General features: G+C 36.6%; 1 protein-coding gene across 1 annotated transcript; it reads right to left on the bottom strand.

Moving 5' to 3' along the window:
- Positions 1-1,965: 1,965 nt before the first annotated feature.
- On the bottom strand, positions 1,966-15,579 carry LOC145049009 (SCY1-like protein 2 B). Its single transcript, XM_079022722.1, has 14 exons — positions 14,860-15,579; positions 13,810-13,914; positions 12,000-12,110; positions 11,697-11,879; positions 11,425-11,551; positions 6,548-6,609; positions 6,371-6,457; positions 5,965-6,051; positions 5,727-5,840; positions 5,193-5,321; positions 3,597-3,659; positions 3,279-3,440; positions 3,071-3,189; positions 1,966-2,982 (listed from the first exon to the last, which is right to left on the bottom strand). Exons 1-14 carry the CDS (start codon positions 15,343-15,345, stop codon positions 2,202-2,204), a joined length of 2,616 nt encoding a protein of 871 aa, XP_078878848.1. The 5' UTR covers positions 15,346-15,579; the 3' UTR covers positions 1,966-2,201.
- Positions 15,580-18,743: the final 3,164 nt, after the last annotated feature.

Here is an 18,743-nt window from a genome sequence, read left to right as displayed (position 1 = left end):
CATTTGATTACAACTTATAAATGATTAAACCTAAAAAAAATACCCAACTACAAAGTAAAATCAGCTTCAACTTCAAGACCTCTGCTTCTAGGTTTTTCTTCGACCTCTGGAGTACACTTAAAATTATTTCTTCATTGTTGCATTTTATTTCATCAACCCAAGAAATGAAACTAGATCGTGCTCCCTAAAACAAAAATTAAGGTTAAATTAAAAAAAATCGTTAAATTAGGGTTCTAAACATATGACTACATTTACCTGGTTTGGGCATGCATAAAATGGTCTTCCAGGGTTATTGACAGTCTTAGATGTGCGAATTATTGTTGGAATTCCACACCCACAAACAATCTTCATGTTGTCAAATTTTTTTGAATCTCACTCCACAGTTGCTTTGAAAAAGGGAACAAAAAATGAAACAGGTACCCTTTTGAATGAGACACCCCTTTTACAGCCGTTGTAAGCATCAAATGGCAAAACTACCCTCATCGTGCAACGCACGTGGGGTACAACAAGCCAACATATGTTTTGTTCCTTCTTCTTGCATGATATTTCAACCAAACTAAAAATGGTCAAACATTAGACACAAAACGCCTGAGCAACTCAGGTCCTTTTCCATTAAAAACCTTAACATACGAACAAAATGTCTGTCATTAACATAGGTCTTTTCACATGATCGTTAGATACCAAACACAAATAAACAAAAAAACACTAAGAAAAAAATCCATAACTATCCTATATTATATATGTGTCGTAATGTACCCTAAACAACTTATCCAAGCTTCATAAGGACTTTGACCCCAACCATCATCATCCCAAGCATTGCCACCATGACGTCGCCCATCACCACAGCAATCGCTTTTAACTTCCTCTCATGATCTTCCAACTTGTGATGCAGACTGATGTGATCAACATGGCACACAATGAAATCTTTACCCACCTGATCTTTGAGTGTCTGCATCTCGATCTGGTTGGCAGCAATCTTGTCTCTACAGTCGCAAAAAATGGAATGCAGGTCGTTGAGGTTGAGAAACTCTCCAGAATTTATCGAGTCAGGTGAAGGAGGTGGTGGAGCCGACATTGATAGATTTTAGGGTGTTGGTCGGAATCGTGTTTGGCTTATTAGGGTAAAAAGGTATCGATTTCTGCTAGCTTAAGCCACCACGATTTGTGAAGCTGCTTTATGCCCCCACCACCGACGCTTCCTTGTCCTCTAAGGGTGGTTGGTGGGTTGGTAGCAATAATGGCAAGTTAATGAGGGTTAGCTGGAGGCTTAGGTGGAAGATGAGTTCACTAGTCCAAGTCAATGCTAAGTCAGCTGTTTAGTTGGCAAGTCAAACAGTTGTTTTACATTCAATTGTGGGTTAAAGTACCATATTGACCGATCATTTACAAGTATAAGCCCTTTAAAAGCAAAAAATAATCACGATGGACCATTTAAACCAATATACGAAGGATTGTTGGGCTACAGTGACAATAACCTTAGTTTAATTTCAAGTGTCTTTTGTTTTTTAAGTGTAAGTGTGTGATTTTCTTTAAGTTAATGAAATTTAAGTTTTTATTAAAATAATTTATTTATACTGATTTCTTTATAAAATAAATATTATAAAAAATAGCATGGCAAGCGTGACAACCCGCGCCATGTAATTGACAAGTTTTTGTTGTAGTGTGACAAATCTAACGTAACACCTACATGGACCATGACAAGTATGGCACCACTCCATCCAACACCCTTCATGGCATAACCACCTTCTTTATTCATTATTATTTATGACAGGTATATTATGCCTTTAGCAGCCTCTCAACCATAGGTTTACAGGAGTCGCTAACCCTAATTTGTTACTTGAAACTTAACTAGTCAAAGCTTCAGCAAAGCATATCAACAATTTGCTCAAAGCTCCATAAAACCACGAAAACCAATCTGATTACTTGTATCACATTATTACCATATGGAACATTTTGAAACATGGATCGATAAACTGGTACATTTTATATAAAGAATTTTAAGTTTTAGCAACTAAACTCGTCAATGGCTAATGTAGTAATACACACAACACATAAAGCAAATATATTATGCTATAAAAAATACAGAGAGAATGCCAAAAAAAAAATACGCTACAGAAGGTATGCCAAACTATTGAAGGAAAGGTTGAAAACATGGGGTAGGTGTTGATCCAATCACAAAATATATGAACATGCTGACTCAACTAGAGGAGATCCAGTAATGGAGGCTGCTCAGATGATGGTTTTGCACGGGATGGACGGGTTTGCCCTTGAGCTCCTCCTCCTCTACCTCTACCAACAGCATTCAGGGGAGGTGGAGCAAGTCTTAGTGCCTGGGGGGTCTTGCTTGAAGCAAATATGGAGCCAAGATCCGAGGCCTTGGGACCAGAAGTTGTTGATGATGATGATGTATCGCCCTGCTGATTGTATCTTGGGAAACCCCCATTAGGAGGACTGCTGTCCATGTTGTTGCCCCAGTTGGTATTATAATTATTATTTACTTGATTTTCTGTACCTGTTAAAAATAGACCACCAACACCATTCGTAGCAGGAGGAGGCAAAGAATGATTAGTGGTAGGCTGTGTAAGCCAGTTTGCAAATGGATCTAAATCATCAAAGCTTGCACTTGAGGAGGTATTCGATTTCTCTTGATGGGGCCACTCGAACTCAACTGCTGGAGGACATGATGTTTGTGTTTGTGTTTGCTTCTGCTGCTGAGTAGACATGATCATGGGGAATTGGACATCATGTTTGGGAGGCTGACTTAAAGGTTTAGGTTCCATTGAGGATCCTCTTGTTGTTGTCACCCAATCTTCATCCCATCTAGATGATGCATTACTTAACGAGGAGGAGGATGAAGCAGTTGGAATGTTTTTCTTCAAACCCCCATCACCAGTACTACTAGTAGTAGTAGGTATAACAGGAAGCGACTTCAAATCAACTCCACTATCATTCATTGTTACTCCCTTTTTTTCTTCAACTTTCCTGTAATTCAACAATTACACTTGCATTTTGCAACACCAAAGAAAAAAAAAATTGATAGATAGATAGATAGATAGATGGATAGGTGTACCTGAGAACTCCCTTGACAAAGGACATGTACTTTGCAAACTGTTGAACGTTCAATTGTTGTGCAAGGACAAGAGGCACGACTAAGGGAAGAACATGCTCAACTACAAAGTCCACTCCATGCTAAACATCACACACAGAGGGAAAATATGAGAATAGAATAGAATTGTGATAAGTGAAATAAATGTGTGGTGGGGGTGGGGGTGGGTCACCTGTTTCAAAATGGAATTTGCTACCCCAAGGGTACACATGAGAGTTGGAGCAGAACGATCAACAGCCGTGCAACGTTGAATTGTTTGCAGGATCTCCAAGATAGCTGGCTTATCAAGTAACACAACCATATCACCTAAACATAACAAGGCATTCACTCTCACCTGCCACATATACGTACATGTAAATCATCTCTATCTCTACAAATTCACAAGTCTTTGTAAATTGTAACAAAAACCATATATAACTAACTATATCTCAACTGATACGTACAAAAACCAAATCTCTACAAATTCAATTATGTTAGAAAGATCACATACCGCAGCAACTGTCGTCTTTAGTGCCAATCCATGAACACGAGGCAAAATTGATTGTTTCACCAGCTGGATTTTAGTCAAAATACATCATGTATGTTAGTATAATATAAGCTTCACTAATGGATTCTTTTTCTTCAAGTAAACCTAAAACTAAAGCTAAGCAACAATGAAATTATCAATACAACCTATCCAACAACAATTATTAAGCAAATAGCTGCTTTTACCACATGAAACTTGGAGGATGATTAATACTAATAGAGGCCTTATATTTTATATCGTAACCACAACCTACCTACAAACTAAAGCGCCTTATAAATATATATGAGCAACATTGGCATCGCTATGATCCTTCTAGTTATCAGTTTCCTTAAATCCAGGGATAAGAGTGAGGGTAGTTTTTATTTGTTTTCTTCTTTATTAGGTTCCTAAAAATAGTGTTCACCATTTAAGATATATATTTTACTTTGACTGTTATCCTTGATTAGACGAAATTATTCCTTCAGAAAGCTCATACAAGATAATGGACTAATAGTCCATGTATTAAAGCAGCACACTCGATACATATCACATGTCATATAACAGAAAATTACAAGTAATAGTAAAAATTTGTTAGCACAAAAGTTCAAAATTACCAAGACAAGAAGTTAAAAAAGAGATACAATACCAAAAAATTAAAACAGAAAAGGTAACTTCTAAGGTAGAGATAAGGAATACCAGAAGAGAAGAAAAAATATCAACTTTAAAAACAGAAAAGATAAAAAAAGAATTGTGCAGGTTGTAATTCACCAGCTTGTTCAGCTTCCCTTTAGATCAGTATAACTTACATATTAATCAATTACTCATCTGAAACACTAAGGCGGTGTTTGTTTTTGAAGAGGTAAAACTCTTTGGTCTTTTTGCATGCCTGAGGAATAAATTATGGACCAAAAGTCTTTTTCCATGTCTTTAGTCTTCATAAAAAAAAAATTGTTTGTTTTTTTTAAGCCTTCATTAAAAAAAGACCAGTGGTGTTGGTGTTGGTGTTGGTGTTGGTGTTGGTGTTGGTGTTGGTGTTGGTGTTGGTGTTGGTGGTGGCGGCGATGGTGGTGGCGGAGGTGGTGGTGGTAGTGGAAGTGATGGTGGTGGTGGTGGCGGAGGTAGGGGAAGGTGGCGGCAGAAGGCGGTAGTGGTGGCAACGGTGATGGCGGCATTGGTGGTGGAAAAGAAATATCACATAGGGTTAGAACTTAGAAAACATCTTCCAAAATCAAAAGCTATTTTTTTGTCTTTTGGAAAAAGATGTCAAAAAGACTTTTTTATGTCTTTCGTCTTCTGAAAAACAAACAGTCTTTTCCTCAAATGTCTTTCCACCCGCAAACAGAAGAGGTCAAAAATACTTTTTGCCAAAAAACAAACACCTCCTAAGATTATTCATGCATTTCTCCAGTATTTAAAGAAAAGATGTTTGGTTTTTGCTAGGGACATAATCAGGCAAGAGATGCTAAGCTTGAAAACATCTAGTTTGCAGCTATCACTATCACCTAATATTTTCAACCTATACATAGATATTGATAATCCTTTATGAATTACCAATAACAAAAATCAATGATGCAAAATTACCTGAGGATCAAGTTTTGTAGCAAGGGAGACAGTTTTTTTGAGCACTTCCTCTTGCATCCGAGCATCAGTATCATCATAGGCTCGCACAAGCATGGGCAACACATGAGAAATCAAGTGCTCCTGACTAGCCTGCCATCAATATCATAATTCATACACACCCAAACCAGCAATATTAAAACACTTGGGTAGGGTGAAAGACTTTCAAATAACATAAAGGCCGGACACACAAGATCAAGTAAGTTCTTCAATCAAAATTTTAAATAATACACTAAATACAAACAAGAGCCACGGAATTTTTTTAACAGTGTGACACCTGATGAGCTTCCTATAAAGTCAGAAATGCAAGAAGAGGGATAAACACACCACACTAGTTTAGTTCTCCCATATATTGAGAATTGAGATGACAAAAAGTTCCTATGAATGATTATTCAGTTGTCTTCACTCAGAGAGGATTAGGAAGATGGCCATTCTGAAGTTCTATGTTTCAAATGGAAGACTTGAGAACTCTTAATGATAATAATACCAATTTGTTACCTTGTTGAAAATTAGCTCTGCATGCTTCACAAGTAGCAGTAGCGTCTCACCTGCAGCAGTTGTTAGGACGGGCACAAGAGCAGGCAGTGTTGATGTCTCAAAATCAACTTTATCCTGTCACACATTACGCAAAAATATCACACCCAGTGAAGTGTCAAATTCAAAAACATTTTATATAGAATGAATTTATACAAGCTGAATGAAAAATCTCTCATATGACTGATTAGCTATATGGTACCTGAGACTCAGCTATCATTAAAACCATGGGCAGAATCATCGGTTGCATCACCATATTCCGAAGCTCTGCACAGAGAGGCGGAAGAACCTACACAAACAATAAGTTCACTCATCATTTTAATTATATCAAAAGCGAATTAAAAAAGACTAAAAATCTGAAATGGATTGTTTTTATTGAACTATTAGAAAAAGAAAAAGGCCAAATCGGAGTCATTACTTTTGGAACAGAACAGCCAGAATTCACATTGCTCTAATGAAATAAAGCAACTGTTAGAGGCAAGTATAAACAATGTTACATACAACTGTTGATATACCCTTTTATCTAATGTAACCAATGTTATTCCAAAGCCCATGGCATAATTTCAGCTAAAAGATGAAGCACAAAGTGAGACTGGAAACACTTCAACCTTGTACCGTAAAACACGAGCATCGAAATCTTTCCACATGTCCAATAGTGCTTTTAGAAACTCTGACTTCTGTACATTATCTCTTGCCTGCAACCAAGAAAAAAATAAATCTTAAAAGCAAGCATATTTAATTAAGAAGCTTACAATAGATAATATAAATAAATTTCATGCACGTACAAGCATGTGGTCCAGGAAGCGAAGTGCTCGCAACCTAGTGTCATCACGGAAAAATGGAGAACCTGATAAGTAAGAACAGCATACAAGATTTAGATAATTCAAATATGGCTTCTCATTCCCCACCAGTTTTCCACTAAAAACCAAAGCTGACAATTCAACTTGATGAAAGTACATATTTCAACATTTGAATAAGTGAAAAGTATTCTCATATTCTGAAACAATAAGAAATGAGAATTAAACTCAAAGCTGCATCTGAGGGCCACAATTTATAGCAAGAATAAACAAGGAAAAACCTCCTAATCTTGGCAACATAACTATACAATATTTACTTCTAAAATTAAAGATTTAGATAATTCAGGATCCCTTTATCTTCTGTTTGTGTGGTGCACCCACCACTGATATTCACATACGAAAGGCAGAAATCATAAAAGATTCCAAAAAAAAGGGGATCACTACCGGTCACACAAACATTACAGGATTGGTAGAGGAGTAGGGGCAAAATGGGAATAAAGGACAAAAGTGATGTAGTGCCTGCCTATTTATTTTCTTGCTTTTCTTGTTGCCTTTCTTGCTTATTCAGCCTTGTTTCTTATCAGAGATGTTAATAGAACAGTAATCTTGAGTGTTATTTTGTGTGCAAAGCAAATTCATTACAGTTTAAAATTCCATTCCAACATTCCTCCTCAAGTTGACAATGTATGTCCCACAATCCCAACATGGAAACGCTGCACTCAATAAACTGGAACTTCATTATCACTACTTTTAGATGTCTAATTTCACTCCAGAGGAGTATCGGTTTACATCCAGTTTTCATGTTTCTTTCAGAAGATCTAGAACATATCTTTGTTGAGACACAAATGCTCTTTGCATGCGTGGAGTAATCTCCATTCCAAGGAAATATTGTAGCTTTCCAAGATCCTTAACCTTCAAAACATGGAATGCAACTTTTTCTTCAAAGTTCTCAAACTCTTGAATATCATCCCTAAGTGATGACCATATCATCAACATACACAAGTAATATCGACTTTTTAACATCACTGGTCTGTTTTAACACTCCTCACGTTGGAGCATAAATATTACACATGCCCATGAGACCCACACTAGATAAGAGGTTGGTGGTTCCCAAGATGTCCCAACCAACTTTTCCCAAACAAAGTGACATTAATAGTTCACTTTAATGTGCTTAGTTCGTTCAAGAAAGATTTGGTTCTTGGATATGTAAGAGACAACTTCATTGTCATAATACATATCCATTAGTTCACTTGTGTTATTTCCTAATTCTCGTGCTAGATGAAGAATCCATGCCAACTCACATTGTTCAGGGCGTAGCTCGATATTCTGATTATGCACTAGATAAGGAAACCATATATGTTTCTTACATTTTCAAGATACTAGATTTCCACCAAAGAGGTTGCAATAACCTATGGTTGACCTTTGACTGTAAGGGCACAAAGCATGACTTGCATCTCAGTATCCGCCTATCTAAGTGCGACCTCGATTTGTGTAGAGGAGCCCTGGCAAAAAAAAAAAAGAGCACCTTTTAGATACCTTAGAATATGTAGCACTACATCCCAATGACTTGTGTGCGGTGAAGACAACAACTGACTAACCACACCAAAGGAGAATGCAATATCCGGTCTCATGACAGTAAGATAATTAAATTTCCCCCCGCTGATCTTCTGTATCTTCCTAGGTCCTCCAATGGTTCTCCAGCTTCCGGATACAACTTAATATTTAGGATCATTGGTAAGTCAGCATCGTGGCTGTAAAGCATGTCTGTCTCAACAAGGATATCAAGGATATATTTTCCCTGACAAAGGAGGAATCCATAACTAGATCGAGCAACCTAGATACGGAAAAAGTACTTGCGGTTTCCGTGATCTTTTATCTGAAATTCCTTTTAAACAAAGGTCTTATAAGCCACAATTCTTTTGTGATCATCATTGGTGATAACAATGTCATTAACATAGAATACCAAAATGATCATTTTACCATGTCGATGTCGAAAGTAATCACACTCACTCCTTTTCATTCAAAACTTGTCCGTAACATGTGAAAATCGAGAAAACAGGACTCTGGGAGCTTGTTTATGGCCATGAGCGAGAGCATAAGACAATATACTTTGGATGACTCCTCCCCAACTATAAAACCAGGTGGTTACATATAAACCTCCTCCTCAAGAACAGTATAGAAAAACGCATTCTTGATATCAAGTTAAAGGAGCAGCCAATAACAGATAACAGTTAGTGCAATAATGAGACGTACAAACGTCATTAGATGTCCTTTTGGCAACATGGCTAAACGTCTCATTATAATCTTCCCCATAAATCTTAGAGTATCCTTTGGCAACAAGTATGGCCTTAAGACGAGCAAGGGAGCCAAAAAGAGAATACCCATTAGCTTTGGGCAAATATTTCTTCACTAGTTTATAACCCGTGGGAACCACAGTTATAAAATTAATCAAACTTTTATAGTAAAAACTAAAAATTATTAATAAGTTATTTTAAATAAATTATTAATTTAAGAGATATTTTTTATTAGTTATGTGAAATTATAATCATTGATTCAAATAAATATATAAAATTAATTTTTAATATATATTAGATATTTTTTATTTGTGAATTAATGAAAACAATAATTTAAAATTTAAAATTTAAAATTTAAAATAGAATCACATTAATGAGGAGATCTAATAAATTTAAAATGAAAAACTAATAGATTGACAAGTGGCAACACATTAATTAAAATGTCTAATATGATGACACATGGCAAAAGAGCTACTCTTTTATTAGTATAGAGATTCACTGCCGCAAGCCAACCTGGATGAGCCTGAGCTTCAGATACAAATCGAGGCATATGATAAATGTCTAATGCTAACACAAAGGCATAGTGGCTAGAAGACAAGTTAACATAAGAAATATGATCAAATATAGAATAGCCAAAGCGACCTATTGGTTTTACCAATTTGCAATTGCATTTTTCTTTTCTTTGGACAAATGGAACATCAAGTGGCACATAAGAGCACTTGAAGGGTCTGGAGTAGGTACATGTGTGTCGGGACTTATAGTAGGAATACAAGGACATCTTTGATATAGGTGGAACGAAGGGTCATAACCGTTATGGTTATGGCTACAGGGGCACATGCAGTTAGAATATCTTCTACTACAACCGTTATGGTTATGGCTACAGGGGCACAAGTAACTAAAAAAGCAAACGGTGATGGGGAGATCCAAAAGTTGATCAAGGAATGCGAGACTCGACCAAACAAACATCCTAGATTTATGTTCATCATGATATTTTCAACTTTAGAAAAGGAAGAATAGTGAGAGGCCCTAGTGGGATTCCAGAAGAAGGAGATGAAGGACCTGTTTGGGTAGCTGGTTATCACATCCTCCTCAAATTGTTTTCATCAAAACCTTTTGCATCGCTCTACCCTAGTGGTACACGTGAGGCTCTTCATCGTAAGGGTGAGGAATACAAGTTATTTGGGCCTGATCAACCAAAATTTGTAAGAATGGCAGCAAAGTACAGGGATACTATGGTACCATTTGGAAGTATCAAAGAAGATGACATCACAGAGTTGGTTCTTCAGTATGAGAACATGATGAAAATCTCCCTAAATCAATTTCATGAAAGCAAGGTTCAATCAAAGAAGAAACATATGAAAATGCATTGCAACCAAAAAATCAATTTCCTAGATCCCGACTTGAGTACAAGCCTCTTCTTCAAGACGGCGGACCGGCGGTATTGATAGAGAATGTGGTATGGGTCTTATATAAATATATTGGTAAACATGGGGGACTTGATTGTAATATCTATTACTATTATCTATGTTGCACCCTATCTAGAACTATCTGAAGAATAGGATAAATAGAGTAGTAATAGGAATAGTGGGGTATTCAGCCTTTTGCATTTGGAGTTAATAGTCATCCGCATTAGCTTGGGTAGGAGGTCATCTTTTTGAGACCCTCTCTGATTTAGAACTAAATCGGGAAGGATAATCATTTGATTAACTTCTCTGATTTGTTATTTTGTTATTTTCATTTGAAGTTCATAATAATCAAGCATTCAATTCCTGTTCTTCATTATTGTTTTAAGATTCTTATCAAAATCCATCGAAATCCAAGTTCATATGAGGAAGTTATGGGTCGTAGAAATAGAGGATTGGATACGGTGTAAAGCATATTGCCCAAAAATGCACCAAAGGATTACATGATCATGCAAAGGCCTTACACAATTGTGTAAGTCTCACGAAGTACCAAGCATGCAAAAGAAAAGTAGAATGCTAATATTGGACCAGGGAGGATTACACGATCGTTTAAGTATGTCAAAGTCATAAAAAAACGAATTTTTATGAAGTGTGATGCTATTTTGGGCACATTTGAGCATTACATGATCATGTAATGAGTTACACCGTCGTGTAACTAGCTCGGCCAGACATAACAAGTGAGATACAAGGTAATTGTTAAACCAACATCTCTCATTTTAGTCCCCACTCCCCACTTCATTTGAGAGCTCCCAAAGTCGAATTTGTAGATCTTGAATCAAGGTATCTCCTTCTTCTTCCTTAGCAAAACTCTTGTGTTCATAAATGGTGGAGCCCGAGGGAGTTGCTAGAACTTGATCCAAATGGTTTGAATTTCTAGTATGATGTTGTGAGTTTAGTGATTATCCTACATGTTTATTATGAGTTTGTGGACATACATGAACATGCTATTTTAAAATGTGAAACCTCGTATAATTTGTCATGTTTTAAGATACTTTGCCTCACTTCGCTTGGGTGATTACATCTAGCCTCAGGTGTGTTGTTGCACTAGCTTGACTCACCTTTGACAACAATATAAGTTTATAGTTTAGATAATGTTTGGAAACCATACCTGTAAAATCCAAAGCTGAGGGTCTTAGAGCCTCGTTTGCTGAAAGCATTCTTTTCAAGTCAGTAACTAGTTCGTGGGGAATGGATGAAAAGGCTTCGCTGGATAAGTATGTCAGATTATTCATGTACTGCATGGAAGAAACAAAAATGGACAGCTTGTATTATGGAAGGCATAAAAAAAAAATTCTTCTGGTTTGTGTGGTTGGGAGGGGGTTGCTACTAGATACATTGAAAGATACTACGAAAATAAATAAGTATGAGTCAGAGTAATACCATTTTCACGTTATTGTGGCAGTCGAATAAAGGCTTTTTAGCAATCAAATGGTAAGCGAGGCATCCAAAGCTAAAAATATCAGAAGAGCATCCGAATGAAGGTGCCTTGGGCCTGACTAGTTCTGGAGCAGTGTAGTTCAGTGATGGTTGAAGAGGCAGCACTGAATCTTCAACATCATATTCCTGATGGATAAACATAAACAGAGTCATGTGAAACATAATTCTAAACATTTGCAAATCTGATAGAGTGATAGTAGAACTTAATTGACAAGTTTTACAATTCCTATCAAAGCTATGACTCACCGCATAATGGAAGGGCTGCACGGTAGATGAATCTGTAGATGAAAGGTCTGCTGATATTGAAAAACTGAATCCACCAAGCTTCCAAGCTCCACTTGAGTTGATAAGCACAGTCTGAGGTATCCAATCAAGAAACATGGTCAAATGATGTGCTGCAAATGTTGTGCATCAAATATGTCTAGCAACACTCAAATGTTTGTCCCTCCATGTGGGATTAGAAGTCGTAGTTAACTTCTATCATTAATCATTGATGATATATGAGAATCTAAACGAAAAACAAAATATGATAATTTGTTTGCTAATGAAACTATGTAAATAGCACACTAGCAACATCAAGCATATAGTTTGTAGAGTTCAAACAAACCTATATTATTATACATCTTATCTAAACATGCTTGACTTGAGCAAAGTGAAAGTTAAAATCTATCAATTTGGACACAGGATGCACTAGACATCCTCACAGAAATCAATATCAACCACACATCACATTAACTTTAATTCATTATTATTACCACAATAATAGCAATATTCGTTGATATAGAATATACATGGAAACTGACACATGATGGTAATGATTAAGTTCTTTACTGAATCAAAATATTGTGTTCATAATAGTCCTGAAATGTATAGAGGTCTTAACACACATATATCACAGCCTTCCACCCTCAAACTAACCACATTCTCTCTACCTTTTTGTAAAGAAGACGTTAAAAAATTGGGATTTAAGGCTTCCCCGTGTTAATAGATTGAGAAAAAGAGATTCAATGCATACAACAAAGCTCATGATTATGTAGGGAAATGGCCACCATTTGAAGTCAATTATGGATTGAATTCTCTCACACCCATTAATTTGCTTCTCCCATTTAAAGTTCAAATCACATCCAGACAAGCTGAGGAGATTAAGGAGTTGCATAAACAAGTGACGAACAAATTAAGAAGGTTAGTGTTGTTATGCTGCACATAAAGCCAAGACAAACAAAGCCACAAGAAGGCGATTTTTGAATCGGCAGTGATAGCATCGTTGCGCTTAAAAAAATGAAAGATTCCATTCAAAGAGGAAGAGCAGGTTGATGCTAAGAGTTGATGTCCTATCTAGATCATTTAATGATTAAATGGCAACATCAATGTCGTGTGCACTACTTGGAAGATATCTACCCTGATGACTTGAGGGAAAATCCAGGCGGAGGAGTATGAAGTAGGTGTACCACTGCTCAAAAGACAATTAATCCTATGCAGACCCTAACTCGTATTAGCAATTTCTTGGCTCATATTCCAGCTTTGGCATGGTATTAAGAGTATACATACAATCCAAATTGATCAAATACATGAACATTACTTGCTTGAGTTTTTTGACTTAAATATATTTTGCATAATAGTGTACGCACAGCATAAGTAGAAGGCAGCAACAATCAGGAAATTGGGGGACAATAGGACACATTATCTAGCTGCATGAATGTCTCCGCTGCCTTATCTAGAATTATTATTGGTTCCTTATGTTTTGTATTATTTTATCTAGTAGCAAAAAGGCCGTAACTCTTCCAGCGCCAAATAGGCTAAAATATCATCCAATCATGTACAGGTTATCTTTCTGTTCACTATACCTTCCTTTGGTTCAAGAATAGTTGTTGCAAAAAATACCCATCAAAGATTTAGACTCTAGGAGTTCAGAATCCTTGCAAAGTCACAAGCACAGATATATTGAAATAGTTGTATCACACAAAACATAGAAAAAACAGTCTGTAACGGTGGAGTCTTTCCAGGAAATGTATGCGACTAGCAAGCACAGATGTCATTGATATAAGGTTGTGTATACCTCAGGGGATATGGCACGATGAATGAGGCAGGCATTATTGTGAAGAAAGTCCAAACATTCTGCTACCTGAAGTAAACCATGCTTTACCTCCAACAAACCCATTTCCTACAGAAGAAAGAACAAACTTTTCAGCAATGTGTAGAAAGTATAATCAAATAATTAATTGTCCATATTTTTAAATGTTTTCAACAAGGTTAAAGACAGCATTCAAATCAGCATTATGTACAGATGGGCAGTACACCCTAACCTAGATCATGTATCTGTCATAACAGGAGAGAGAAAATGGTTCTTGTTTTTCCTAGATATAAGATGAATAAATGTCTTAACAGATTAAGATCCATAGTGAAGTATTTTAAAATAAGTAATTGGGAAGAAAAAAGAATTGTCTAGAGGCCTTATTTTACAAGGCAATGTGGCCAAGAAAGTAATTATAGTAGTAGAGTTACCATAAAGAATTAAATACACATCGGCAAAAAGGACATTTTGTTTCCAGAAGCAATTATATGCTCAACTAAGGGCTTAGTCAACAATTATACCTCATTACCATAGACCACATCAGATAAGTAGTCTAGATGTTATAATAAAGAACATAACATTGATTATGCATCATTTTCACCAAGTTGTCAATGTAGCCTATTCTCATACCACAACATGGAATCCGAACTAATGGCGAACATACTACTAGATCAAATTTGTAATTCAACGAGAGTACACAGATGTCCTCGTAGACTATTATCATGTATAATGCATAATTAAGTTACATGTATGATGTATCTTCTTCGATATTGCATAACACTACAAGCTCTTTAGTACAAGTTAAGTTGAATCTATCATGTATTAAATCCATTAATTTTAAAATTTTAGAATCCAAGAATATCCTATGAAAATCTGCAAGGGATCTCCAGCTACCATACTCATGCACTACTAAGAAGCATGAAATTAGGCAGTGCCAAAAATTAGATGGAAACTTTAATTGTTCCATTGAAACATAAACTGCAACACTATGATGCAGGCTGAAAAGGAAAGAGGAATTTATTTTGAAATACCTACCATCCCTTGAAGTTCCTTTGGCACTTTGGATATGTTATCCAATATACCAAGGGCGTTGGCTACAGAAGCAAATAAAGGCTCAGTAACCATTGCCATGGCATTTTTGTTCTCGTCTAGGGCTTGGATCACATGAACCACTCCTGGGTGCCTCAATCTAACTAATCTGGACGCATCAGCTCTGATGATCTCGAAGAAGGAGTCTTCGGCTGCTCTGGAAAGCCCCACGCGTACCCGAGCCTCCGATAAAGCGCGCTTGTCAAGAACCCAAACGCAGACTGTAGGATACTGGTGAGAAACGAGGGTGGACCCGCCACGAGCCTTGGCGGAGTATAGCTTCCAAGCGAGGCCTGGTCCAGCGGAGCCGATCTGGTCAAGAAGCTCATAGTCCTGGAGGGCTTTGGGTCCGGTGACGTCCTGTACGGTCTTTTCAATCACCGCGGCTGTTTTCGCGAAAGCCTGAGTAAGAGTTTTCATATTGAGGGACATAATTGGTTGATTAAGTTTATTGGGTATCTGTGAATTTGATCGAGAAGAAGGATGAACCACAGGACCAATACTCTGAGAATTAGATCTATATTGCCAGACGTATATATCATTGAAGTCGTTGCTCAGATCAAATCCTTCGCCCCTCCGGCTTTCTCAGAGTCTTATGTCGAAGATATCAAGATAGTTGCGTTTTGTGTCGTGCATCTCACTGCTTCCCCTCACCGCCGAAGGAAATAGTCGTTTCTTTTATTTTATACCTATATACTTAGAAATTTTATAAATATATTTATCGGCTTATTCTAATAAAAAAAAATAGTTATTTCGTCTTTTAATCAATGAATATTTTTTTATTATTATTATTTTTTATTATCTCTTCTAATTAATACATATCACTTGTCGATCTATTGATTTTTTATTTCAAATTTTAAATTATAAAATTTCCATTTTAATTACATTAAATTAATAACTTTAAAATAAAAATTATAAATAATATAATTTTATATATTTATTTAAATCATTAAAAATATAATTTTATATAACTAAAAAACTCTCTTAATTAATAATTTATTTAAAATAACTGATTAATAATTTTGAACTTTTACTATAAAAAATTAATTAATTTTGTAACTTCCTCGGGTTATAAACTAGTTTTAAAATATAATAATAACGTTGTTATTAAATGTGATATAATGATTTGTATACTAAGTTGATATAATATATTGATTATTTTGAATTATATAATAATATATACATCTATTATAATTGTATAATCCCAACCGCTTGAATGACTTCTATCCGCGAGTTACTCATGAATAAAATTAAATATTATATATGGTTTAATGTTATTTATAGTTTTTGTTATTGTTAATTAATTTTTTTATAATAATTTTCTTAACGTTTTAATTTCTATTATTATAATTATTTAAAACATCAGATATTGTTTTTTATTTTAAATGTAATAATACAATCATTTATATAGAGTTATTTTAGCTATTATTATTGTAAGTTATTTTAAACTACTTATTTGAAAACTTTTAACGATTATATAAATATCTTTAAGAAATATTTTAGTTAAATTGGTATTATAATTTAGTTTTTGCATGTAGCCCTACAATTTATCACTTTTAACTATTCACAAAATATTCATTGGGTTTTTTAAGTGGAACTGAAATTTATATTTAAGTTGACATTTTAATGTTATATTTAAATTAACAATTGAAGTATTTTGTCCAAAGTATTCAAAAGTTGTAGCTTTAAACTAATAATGGTTTACATGCAACAACATATTATATTTAATAAATTAAGTATAATGTGTTAAAAGTTAAAGTCATAACTTTATAAGTAGAAGTAAAAATATTATTTTAATATTAAATTTTAATTTATTTATGATTACTGTAACATCATGAAAATTCCAACCAATTTTTTTTTTAAATTTTAATTATCACAAAAACACATGCCACATTTCTCAAAAACTCCAAATACCAATATTCAACATAGTTGTCAAAAAAACATTTATTCACAATCCAGGATCCACAAAATATAACTCCAACTCCATAGCATGTGTACAATCATGTCGGTGCCTTCCCGCGATCCTCTAAGGTACCTGAAACACGTAACACATAACACGGTAAGCACGCATGCTTAGTGAGTTCCCCAAAATACCACACACAAATAATTAGCCACTCGAGGCTATAGCTTTGTAAGACATTCCGGTCAATGTGTCTCAGTGGGACCTTCCGGTCCCACAACTCTAATGACCTTCCGGTCCTAACTCTGTAGACCTTCTGGTCCTAACTCTGTTGACCTTCTGGCCCTAACTTTGTTGACCTTTCGGTCCTAGCTGTAACACCCAAAGTTTTGAAGGCCAAGAAAGGAAAGAAAAACCCTAATTTTAAGGGGAGACTCGGCGAGTCCAAGGAGGAACTCGGCGAGTCCGAGCGGGATCCGGGTCGAGGAGTAAGTGACCGACTCAGCGAGTCGGCCAAGGAGACTCGGCGAGTCTGGTCTGTGCGAGGAAAACCCTAATTCCGGGAGTTGTATCCTATATAAAGGGTGTTATGTCCCACCCTCAGCCTCCATATCATCCTAGAGAACCTGTAAACCCTATATTTCGTGTGAGCTTCCATCATTTGAGAGAAATAGCTTTGGAGGAAGGAAATTTTGGAAAGGAACTTGAAGATCAAGAAGGTTGCTTCAAAGGAGAGGTGTATATCCGAGATCTACTTCAGTTTGTGTTCATCTTGGAGGTATTAAGCTGCCATTTTCCCTTCCTTGCATCTAGATCTATTTTTGTTATGAGATTTGGGGGTTTTATGGTTGATTGAGACCCAATTCGAGTTTAGGGGCTTAGTTATGTTGTTGCCACTTTAGATCTAGTGTTGGGATGGTCCAATATGTCATAAAGCATCAGAAGATGAGTAGTTGGTGAAGCCCTTTTGTCCTTAAACCAAACCCTAGTATGTTTTGAGCCTAGATCTCTTTAGTTATACGTAAAGTTTGCAACTTTACATGGGGATTGAGCTTTGGAAGTATGGATCTATGGTTTGGAGTCCCTGCATGACTCAAAAGTCCCCTGCATGTTTGGAGATCTGAATGGACTCAGCGAGTCCTTTGAGTGGACTCGGCGAGTAGCATGAAGATTTGGAGAAACTCGACGAGTGGGATGAACAGCTCGTCGAGTCAGATGATTTTAGGCAGGAACTTGGCGAGTTGGATGAACAACTCGGCGAGTCTGTTGAAGGTTGTCCTGGACTCGGTGAGTCTGTTCTTGGACTCGGCGAGTCAGGTCGCGAAACCCCAAACCCTTCAAGTTGAGACTCGAATCAGTGAGTCGAATGGAGACTCGGTGAGTTGGACAGGTCAAGACTCGGAAATCGGTAGACTCGACGAGTCATGGACTGACTCGGCGAGTCGAGTCGCGAATAGAAGGACTCTGAACATATGAACTCGGCGAGTCAATAGGGTGACTCGGCGAGTAGGGTTGACCTGGAAGGTTGACTTTGACCAGGACTTTGACCTTGACTAGAGTTGATTTGGTTGTCTTTCGGGGGTCAGTTAGACTCAGTGTTGCATTGATATTGGTAGCTCGGAGTGCGAGTGGAGCAGGAGTTCAGAGAGTTGTCGGGCAGCAGCTAGTGGGTTCATCAGCCAGTTCAGCCAGTATAGGTGAGTTTCCCTTTGTATGAATGGGTCTACGGCCACAATGTCGGCCCATGTAGTTATGAGTAGAAGACCCGGGGGTTAGCCCTAGGCACGGTATGCTAGTATGATATTCGGGACGAGGTCCAATGATAGAGGGCGGGTGCCCAAGGAATGGTTTATGTGATAGTTTATACTTGTTGTCTGTGTGATACTTGTATGTGCCTAGTAGGGAGTTGAGTGTGGGCGAGGTCCCGTAT

This window comes from Lactuca serriola, chromosome 1 (genome assembly GCF_051521515.1).
Source record: "Lactuca serriola cultivar US96UC23 chromosome 1, Lser_US96UC23_V15, whole genome shotgun sequence".
NCBI classification, from domain to species: Eukaryota; Viridiplantae; Streptophyta; class Magnoliopsida; order Asterales; family Asteraceae; genus Lactuca; species Lactuca serriola.
Note: the sequence above shows the minus strand (reverse complement) of the source record. Positions and strands in the feature narration are given on the sequence as shown.